This window comes from Pseudophryne corroboree, chromosome 6 (genome assembly GCF_028390025.1).
Source record: "Pseudophryne corroboree isolate aPseCor3 chromosome 6, aPseCor3.hap2, whole genome shotgun sequence".
In the NCBI taxonomy this organism is placed as follows: Eukaryota; Metazoa; Chordata; class Amphibia; order Anura; family Myobatrachidae; genus Pseudophryne; species Pseudophryne corroboree.
This window is the reverse complement of record NC_086449.1, coordinates 164,298,098-164,308,383: the sequence shown is the minus strand read 5'-3', so window position 1 is coordinate 164,308,383 and position 10,286 is coordinate 164,298,098. Positions and strand designations below refer to the sequence as shown.

The following is a 10,286-nucleotide window of genomic DNA, read 5'->3' as shown; positions in this document are numbered from 1 at the left end:
ATATCTTAGGCAAGTGCAGTGCCTGCTAATACGAAAACTGACCCCAAAATTCCCCTAGTACCACTCTTAGCTGAGATGTAAAATAGGAAACCTGGAACAGACAGGAGAACATTAAACATACTAAGCACCAAGTTTTTTTCTTAAAACTTAACACTGCCCAATACTGTTAAAGTCTCCCCCCCCACTCCCACGACCTCCGTGTACAGCACCGGGTCTGGGCCTGTGGAAGTTTTTGCAAAGGGCCGTGTGAGCGGCCTGTCCTGTAGGCCCCGGACAACGGAACTCCTCGGCTGCTGCGGGCGGATGGCGGAAGCAGAGAGCGTGCTGCATAGAGCCGTGGAGCGGCCTATGCACACGTGCTCCCGCCCGCCACACACAGCATGGCGGCGTGTCTGTGTAGCCAAGCAGCGCTGCTGCTGCGCAGGGAGCAGCGGTCTCCTAGGATGCTGGGGGCCGGAGAGTGAGAGCGCGCCGCATGGACCGTGAAGCGGCCCATGTACACGCGCTCCGGGCAGCGGTGAGTACCAAACAATCCCCCACAGTGGAGCGGCAGCAAGCGCTGACCGCCCCAACCCAACATACCTGGACCGTGACAGAAGTCTATGACGGGGCTTTCATCCAAGCTCCGTCCAGCTTTCCTGCAGGCAGCCTGCAAGTGGAGTGAGGGAGCTCTTTACAGAGAGGTCCGACACTCACGGCTACTCAGCCGCTTCCACTGTCCCTGACCCACGCCTGTTAGAAGGGGGGAAAGGACGTGGAAATTGAAGAAAAAAAAAAACTTAGAAAAAATTCCAATACTTTGTGGACGAGCTCCACTATGCCTTCTAACTGTGTCGAGCACAGAAAAAACACTGAAGTGCTGCAGGATATGGAGGGGAGGAGTAGTCTCAAAAATTAATTTATTCAGTGCCTTCTTCCGGTGGAAGCCGTCCATATCCCAAGAGTACTCCAGTGACCCCTAGTGGATGAAAAAGAAAAACAAAAACTAGCTCCCCCCCAAAAACCCTGCATTGAAGGTTGCCTTGTATTTACCCAATAACTACTTACAAATTTTAAAACAAAAAAATAAACAAGAAAAAATAAAAATCACCAGCTGCAGCTCTTAGCATGTATAACAGTATATACATATATATTTCAGAGTCGATTGGTGGCATGTGTAGTTTGACAGAACACATTCTGTAAGAGAAGGTTCCAAATGTTCCTCAGAAACCTAAAAAGAAACGAACTGCAGCATAAATGACACAGAGACATCGCTATGGATACAGAAGTAGCACAATAAATGGCAGATGAAAATAAAAATGTTCCCTTTTTAATGTATACATATTGAGGTCTACAGGTGTGCGGATGCATTCTCAGCTGTCAGGGCTGTCATGCGGTCCTTCTGCCTCCGTCCGTTTCTCAGGAGATGTGTACAAGAAGTTGCAGCAGATATACAGTGGGAATAAGAGGAGGCGGCTATCCAGGTTCATCACCACTTGCTCCTGGGGGACAAGTTAACAAGAACAATGCAATAATTAGAAGAAACGAAACAGACGTTAGAAGTAGTCACACAGAGATACAAACAAAATGAGCTGGAGGAGATGGTCGTCTCCCTACAATCATCTATGTCTAGTTACCGTTTAGAGCAGTCTTTCCCAACCTCGGTCCTCGAAGCACACTAACAGTCCAGGTTTTAATGATATCCAGGTTTGAGCAGATGGTTTAATGAAAATATCTGAGGTACTAATTAAATCACCTGTGCTCAAGTATGGCTAGCCTTAAAACCGGGACTGTCAGTGTGCCTGGAGGACTGTGGTTGGGAACTCCTGAATTAGACACCCTTATATTTAGGATAGACATAGTTCACCCCTACAAGGGTTCATGTACGGGAATGAAGAGAAATCGCACGTGCTGACCATTTTTTCTCAAATAACTGTTACTAAAGGCAAAACAAACCACTAGGCATCGGTTCATAAATATGAAGGGATTTTATGAAGACTTTCTGCCTTTAGTTAATGGGGTCTGAAAGAGTGATCCTGTATTATGGAAAATTCTATAATAGAAAGTTGCTTGAAATTAACAATTTCCATATCTAGAATATTTAAACGATAAGCGCACACAGTCATTTGTAGCTACTGTTGGGAGGACCCTGTAAGCTTCCCTCCCCAATACATTAACTTACTGTAAAACAGACAAGATGAACAGAACACTTTTGATCCAGAACACTTTATCTCCAATAACTATTCAATTGTTTCCACCTCATACAGATGGGTCCTCATACATTCAGCCTCAATACGCCACATTGAATGACATGCCCGGTGTGAGCGAGCCGACAGGTCCTGCCCGGCTCAGTTAACATCGGGCCTCTTTTTTTTGCCGAAAATGCAGCTTCGTCACAATACTAGGATGCACGAGGAGACTGTGCTGATTCATTTGATATATGGCACTTGTATATTGTGTGTGACCGAGTCTATATACAGAACAGAATTTGTATTGGGAAAAGCTGCGGCTGCCACATTGTAGCATTTCGTGTACAGATTCAGAGACTCAGTCACACACAGATAATACAAGCAGCATAGTCTCCTTGTGGAAAAAAGCAGCAAAAAGGATGCCCGGCGCTAGAAGATTCTCACACGACCTGGCGTGCTAAGAGGGGCTGTTTGGCATGACTGAAGTAAAGATGATTTAGCACATATATTGGTGGGATGTAGTTATGTGACCGGCACTATACCGTTGCCGGGATCATGCATAGTGAACAGCCGGACAGTTGGCACGCTGACCAACAGGGTCTATTCCCACTCGTGGGCGTAGGAATACAACCTGTGGCATACTGGCGCCGGGATCCCGACCGCCAGCATACCGACAGCTGGTCTGGCGCAAATGAGCCCCTTGCAGGCTCGCTGCGTTCGGCACGCTGCGGGCACGGTGGCGCGCCACGCTATTTATTCTCACTCCAGGGGGGTCGTGGACTTCCAAGAGGGAGAATAGTTGTCGTTATACTGAGCGCCGGGATCCCAACAGCCGGCATACTGAATACCACCCACTTGAATAACCCCCATTATTGTTTAAATGCTTCTCATCTGATAAGTTCTATGCATCTAGGTAATCCTGCACTGATTATATACCATTATTGTATAACAGAAAATAGGCCTTCTGTTCACAACAGATACTGAATGTCCCCGTCTCATGAATTGTTTCCTCAGCTCTAATAGGCCAAGGAATCAATTAGACATGTATTATAAATACTAATCTGTATGTTTAACATAAACCAATAAAAAGTTGCTAGTGGCACTTAAACTTCATTAAATATTAGACGTACAACGGTGCTGTCAAAAATAAGGTGAGCAGACACACAATGATGTATTGGCTGCACATATGTATATTTTAGATGGTCTATGAAATCATTACAAAAGTAACTCTCAAAGCTCTTAAAGTGTGTGTATAGCAATTTTATTAACATTTTAGTTAAAATACAATGATAAAAAGGGAACATCTGTCAAAGTGACATATACTGTCTACTGCAGATTATAACTATACAACAGACTAAAAATAGAGTTCAACTATAAAAAGTATGCATAAAATGAGCGGACATGTGTGAGATCAGAAAGATTCCCCACATACTGTAAATGATAAATGTGTTCTGTCACTGTAACAAAAAGAAGGCAGTCCGTAGCTCCAATAATAAAATGCATTATAAATGTATCCTTGTATTGGGTAATATTTTAAACTACTCTTTGACCCCATTTTGTTCATGTATGACACCATATTGTATATGTATGACTTCAATGATTATGCTGGGGGTATTTATATATATATATATATATATATATATATATATATATATATATATATATATATTTATAGAAAGTGAAGTAAAGGGCACCTGTTAGTGTCTAATAAAATTATAGAGCTGATGTGATTGAGAACAGGATACTACTTACCGTATCTGTCATAAATAGACTTTTGCTTCAGTCATAGGACCAGTACAGGTACATGAAAAAAGAAGAACAAAATAACATAGCGCGTACTGTTTTTACGCAATCACAATCTACAGATCATATAAACCAATTGTGTGTTAAAAAACTTTCTGGGTAAAGGTAAATCCCACAAATTTAAAATCCACAGCCAGGGATTTTGTTTTAAAAGTTTTTCACCATAAAACACACATAAAACATAAAGGTAGAAGTATAAAATATACAGTGTTCAATCTATAGATAAAATGGACCAATTATGTGTTTAAAACTTTCTGGGTATATGCAAGTCCCAAAAATTTAAAATCCACAGCCAGGGATTTTTTAAAAGTTTTTTCACAAAATTTAATAAAACACATAAAACATGAAAGGTAGAAGTAATGCGAGCGTACAAGATAAAATTGAATGACAAGCTTATCTGTCCATATTAGGACTGGGATACATCAGATCTTTCGTAAGCATCCAAGATAAATAGTAAAATTTCAAACGTACAAAAATTAAATATTAAAACAGCTTATCTGCCCATAAGGGAAGTTCAGGTGCATCAGTCCCAACGCGTTTCGTCCTTAACTAGACTTCATCATGGGGATAAGGTCAGTAAGCAAAGATGCTCTATTTATACCTGAAGAGAGAGTGAGAACCCAGCACATGGCCAGGTAATTGATGACATCACTTCCTGTTAGGTGATGTCGAATTTAGGCAATGGGAGACAGTTTAATTAAACTTTCAGGCATGGTGGCTACATATTGTGTGTATAGAGGGCACAAACAGGTGATAGGCAGGGAAATTGTAATGAAAAACGAAGCTTAAAAGCTTCGTATGGCGCTGTGCAGCGCGGTGGAACGCACGCTGGAACGCACAGCTAGTTCCTGGCGTGGTCCGCCGCGCGTCACTTCCGGTTTTGCGGAAGGTACTTCCGCCGGCCGGTGGAACGCACTGTGGAACGCATCGTCATCTCCGTGACGATGCGCTCTGCACAGCGGAGCTTGTCAGCAGTAATCAACTGCTGCTTCAGTAATCAGTGAAACAAGGGGGGCAGTGACGAGGGATGGCAGTGGACGAACTAATTAGAATATATAAGTACATGTGTATATAGGAACATATCCGGATTAAAGATAGAGATAAAGGAAATAAATATAAAAATAAATATAAATATAAAAATAATAATAAGAATAAAAATAATAATAAAAATAAAAATGAAAATAAATATAAATGTAAATATAAAATATATATAAAATATATATATAAAAAAGACATATATATATGAAATAGTGATATAGTTCTTTCTCCATATATAGAGGTATGTCCCATCTTAGTAAGTTTTCATCATAAAGTCCGTAGTGGTTCACACGTAGTGCTCGTGAAGTTAAAAACGTCCAAAATAAAGCTGGATAGAGCCGGTTTTTCGCCAATAGGCTGGAATATTAAAAGGATAAAAGATTTATATTACACGATGGCTAGGGATGATTAGGAATAGGTGTAGTATAACATACAGAGATGTGAGATGTGCAATTGAGTTGCAGGTGATTATATTGACTCAAGGTCATAACGAAGGAAGGTGCGATAATATAGTGCAATTGTGGTCATAATATATTACTATTTTGTGTTAAAAGTATAGGTGATGAGTCTTTTATAAAAAAGGGGCGATTTCAAATGCTTCATTGAAGCCCAGCGGTGCCATAGTTTGCAGTTCAAAGATCCAGAACATCTCTCTTTTCGATAATTTGTTCAATATATCTCCTCCTCTTTCTCCTGATTTAATTTGCTCGATGGCTTTGAATGTCAGGTCTTCGGGATTGGATTTGTGTTTTTCCTTAAAATGTTTGGAAACAGCGTGATTCTCTACTTTATTTTTTATATTTCGGACATGTTCCTGTAGTCGAATTTTGAGTAGTCTTTTCGTTTTGCCCACGTATTTTAGGCCACATGTGCATTCTAAAAGATATATGACCATGGTTGAGTTACAGTTCATGAAGTCTTTGATTATATATTCTTTCGAGTTGTTATGATTGGAGAAGTGTCTTCTAACCGGATGTACAAACTTGCACATGTTGCAGTTTCCACATTTATAATTTCCTTTGCACTTAGGCATCCCGATTTTGTTTGTAGGCTCTTCTTTTTTCAAGAGACTTGGGGCTATGATGTCTTTGAGACTTTTGGTCTTTCTAAAGACAATTTTTGGGCGTTCTGGAATGATGTCTTTGAGGACGGGGTCCAGTAAAAGGAGGTTCCAGTGTTTATTAAACGACTTCTTTATGGACTGTTCCTGGCAGTTGTATGTAGTGATAAAGGGGATGAATTTCTCATCAGATTTCTCTTTGATCGGTTCAGTCTTGACATCATAAACTTTCTCAAGTGCCTTCTTGATGGTAGTCTCTGGATATTGTCTCTCTTTGAATCTCCCCGCATAAAGTTCCAGTTGTTTGGCGCACTCATCTGGATTGCTGCAGTTACGTCTGATCCGGTGAAATTGGGAGTATGGGATGTTGTTCTTCCAACCCTTTGCATGACAGCTTTTATAGTGTAGGTAACTGTTAGTGTCCACTTGTTTAATATAGTTGCAGGTGGTGATTTTTTGATTTGCACTTGATAAGGTCAGGTCCAGAAAGTCGATCTTCTCTTTGTCCATATGATGTGTGAATTTTAGGTTATAGTCGTTAGTAGATATTAAGTTGAAGAGAGCCAGAAAGTCTTCTTCTTGACCTTCCCAGATTATGAGAATATCATCAATATAGCGTTTATAAAGTATCAGCTGATCGATACATGGATTGTTGGAATGAATATGCTCCTCCTCCCAGCTTCCCATGAGGAGATTCGCGAAGCTGGGCGCAAAAATCGTCCCCATGGCTGTCCCACATGTCTGGAGAAAATAAGTGTCCTGGAATTTAAAGTAATTGTGACGGAGAATGAACCTGATAAAGTCACAAATGGCATCTTTATGGAGTGTGGAGAGATCTAAATCCCTGTCCAGAAACCTCCGACACGCTTCAATCCCTTTTTCGTGTACAATGCATGTGTAGAGGCTCTGGACATCTATGGTGATCCACAAGTAAGAATTCTTCCACTGTACCATTGGTAATATGTCCAAGACGTTCTTCGTGTCTTTGAGATATGACGGGAGTTGTACCACGTATTTCTGAAGAAAGACATCTATGTACTCAGACATATGTGCTGTCAATGAGTCAATTCCAGCAATAATGGGCCGACCTGGTGGATTAACAAGGGACTTGTGTATCTTTGGTAGGAAGTAGAAGATGGGTATGACCGGATTTGAGGTCATTAAGTACTGGAATTCTTCTTTTTCCAAGATTTGATTATGAAGATATTGTACTAGTAAAACTCTCAATTCTTCAACGAATGTATTTGTGGGGTCGTTAGGAAGTTTTCTGTATGAGGTGTCGTCACTGAGGAGACGGGTAGCTTCTGTCACATATGCATCTCTGTCCATTATCACGAGGCCTCCTCCTTTGTCCGCCTGCTTAATGACAATGTTTCTATTTTCTTGTAATTTTTTCAGTGCTTCTTTTTCAGCATTTTTTAGGTTTGAGAATTTGCTTTTTTCATGATCTTCTTCACATAAATCTTTTTTGACTTGTTCATAGAACACATTGATGTAGTTGCCTTTGGACTCTAGAGGATAAAATTTTGATTTTCTTTTCAAACCGGATTTGGTTGCTTGAGATGGTGTGGTTTCTTTATCTTTTCTTGCGAAATGTCTCTTTAGTGTCAATGCTCTGACAAACTTGTTGAGATCAATAAAAGTCTCAAATTTATTCATCTGATTTGTCGGTGCGAATTTTAGTCCTTTGCCAAGTAAAGAAATTTCTGCCGTGCTTAAGGTTTGTTTTGACAGGTTAAATATTCCTTTTTCCTGAGGGTCTATTTGAGGTATCTTTTTTTCGGGTTTTGTCCTGCCGCTACCCCTTGTGCCTCTTCTTCTGGGTAGCTTCTTTTTGTGGGGGCTTGAGCCTTGAATCTCTCTCTGAAGAAGGTTTTCTTGGTAGTTGCTGGATTGTCTGTGTCCGGGTCCGGTGATAAAAAATCCGAGTCGCTATTGGAGTCCAGGCGTTGTAAAGCAGAGAACCTATTCTTCAGAGGTAAAGGTTTCATGTACGGAGAAACTTGATAGTTTGTAGTTCTCCATCTTTCCTGATTGCCTTTCTTTTGATATGGGGTTGTCTTCCATCTTTTAGTCCTTCGGTCTTGATAGACAGGGATACGGTTATAATTATTTTCTTGGAATCTGCTCCAATTATTCACTTGGTTGTGCGCGTAATCTTCTTTATCTCTAAGGTATTTCTTTTGCTTACCTTTGATCACCTCTTCTTCTATACGTTCTATTTTCTTGGTTAGGGTAGCATCATTGGCTTTGAATTCCTCCTTATCTTGATGTCGTACTAGTATTTGTTCTTTTTTCTTTATGTCCTCCTCAATTGTGGTAAGAATATTCCTTTTCTCTGAGATGATTAGCCTCATTAGTTCTAATGAGCAGTTGTCTATCAAGACCGAAGGACTAAAAGATGGAAGACAACCCCATATCAAAAGAAAGGCAATCAGGAAAGATGGAGAACTACAAACTATCAAGTTTCTCCGTACATGAAACCTTTACCTCTGAAGAATAGGTTCTCTGCTTTACAACGCCTGGACTCCAATAGCGACTCGGATTTTTTATCACCGGACCCGGACACAGACAATCCAGCAACTACCAAGAAAACCTTCTTCAGAGAGAGATTCAAGGCTCAAGCCCCCACAAAAAGAAGCTACCCAGAAGAAGAGGCACAAGGGGCAGCGGCAGGACAAAACCCGAAAAAAAGATACCTCAAATAGACCCTCAGGAAAAAGGAATATTTAACCTGTCAAAACAAACCTTAAGCACGGCAGAAATTTCTTTACTTGGCAAAGGACTAAAATTCGCACCGACAAATCAGATGAATAAATTTGAGACTTTTATTGATCTCAACAAGTTTGTCAGAGCATTGACACTAAAGAGACATTTCGCAAGAAAAGATAAAGAAACCACACCATCTCAAGCAACCAAATCCGGTTTGAAAAGAAAATCAAAATTTTATCCTCTAGAGTCCAAAGGCAACTACATCAATGTGTTCTATGAACAAGTCAAAAAAGATTTATGTGAAGAAGATCATGAAAAAAGCAAATTCTCAAACCTAAAAAATGCTGAAAAAGAAGCACTGAAAAAATTACAAGAAAATAGAAACATTGTCATTAAGCAGGCGGACAAAGGAGGAGGCCTCGTAATAATGGACAGAGATGCATATGTGACAGAAGCTACCCGTCTCCTCAGTGACGACACCTCATACAGAAAACTTCCTAACGACCCCACAAATACATTCGTTGAAGAATTGAGAGTTTTACTAGTACAATATCTTCATAATCAAATCTTGGAAAAAGAAGAATTCCAGTACTTAATGACATCAAATCCGGTCATACCCATCTTCTACTTCCTACCAAAGATACACAAGTCCCTTGTTAATCCACCAGGTCGGCCCATTATTGCTGGAATTGACTCATTGACAGCACATATGTCTGAGTACATAGATGTCTTTCTTCAGAAATACGTGGTACAACTCCCGTCATATCTCAAAGACACGAAGAACGTCTTGGACATATTACCAATGGTACAGTGGAAGAATTCTTACTTGTGGATCACCATAGATGTCCAGAGCCTCTACACATGCATTGTACACGAAAAAGGGATTGAAGCGTGTCGGAGGTTTCTGGACAGGGATTTAGATCTCTCCACACTCCATAAAGATGCCATTTGTGACTTTATCAGGTTCATTCTCCGTCACAATTACTTTAAATTCCAGGACACTTATTTTCTCCAGACATGTGGGACAGCCATGGGGACGATTTTTGCGCCCAGCTTCGCGAATCTCCTCATGGGAAGCTGGGAGGAGGAGCATATTCATTCCAACAATCCATGTATCGATCAGCTGATACTTTATAAACGCTATATTGATGATATTCTCATAATCTGGGAAGGTCAAGAAGAAGACTTTCTGGCTTTCTTCAACTTAATATCTACTAACGACTATAACCTAAAATTCACACATCATATGGACAAAGAGAAGATCGACTTTCTGGACCTGACCTTATCAAGTGCAAATCAAAAAATCACCACCTGCAACTATATTAAACAAGTGGACACTAACAGTTACCTACACTATAAAAGCTGTCATGCAAAGGGTTGGAAGAACAACATCCCATACTCCCAATTTCACCGGATCAGACGTAACTGCAGCAATCCAGATGAGTGCGCCAAACAACTGGAACTTTATGCGGGGAGATTCAAAGAGAGACAATATCCAGAGACTA

At 40.5% G+C, this 10,286-nt stretch overlaps 1 protein-coding gene across 3 annotated transcripts in view; it reads right to left on the bottom strand.

The window, feature by feature from the left end:
• Positions 1 to 1,289: 1,289 nt before the first annotated feature.
• GMCL1 (germ cell-less 1, spermatogenesis associated) overlaps positions 1,290 to 10,286 on the bottom strand; it is a 458,077-nt gene continuing 449,080 nt past the window's right edge. For all 3 annotated transcript variants that reach the window (XM_063932081.1, XM_063932080.1, XM_063932079.1), the window contains exon 15: positions 1,290 to 1,481. In XM_063932081.1, coding sequence (XP_063788151.1) covers positions 1,353 to 1,481 — 129 coding nt within the window. In that variant the 3' untranslated portion in view covers positions 1,290 to 1,352. The remainder of the gene's footprint in view (positions 1,482 to 10,286) is intronic.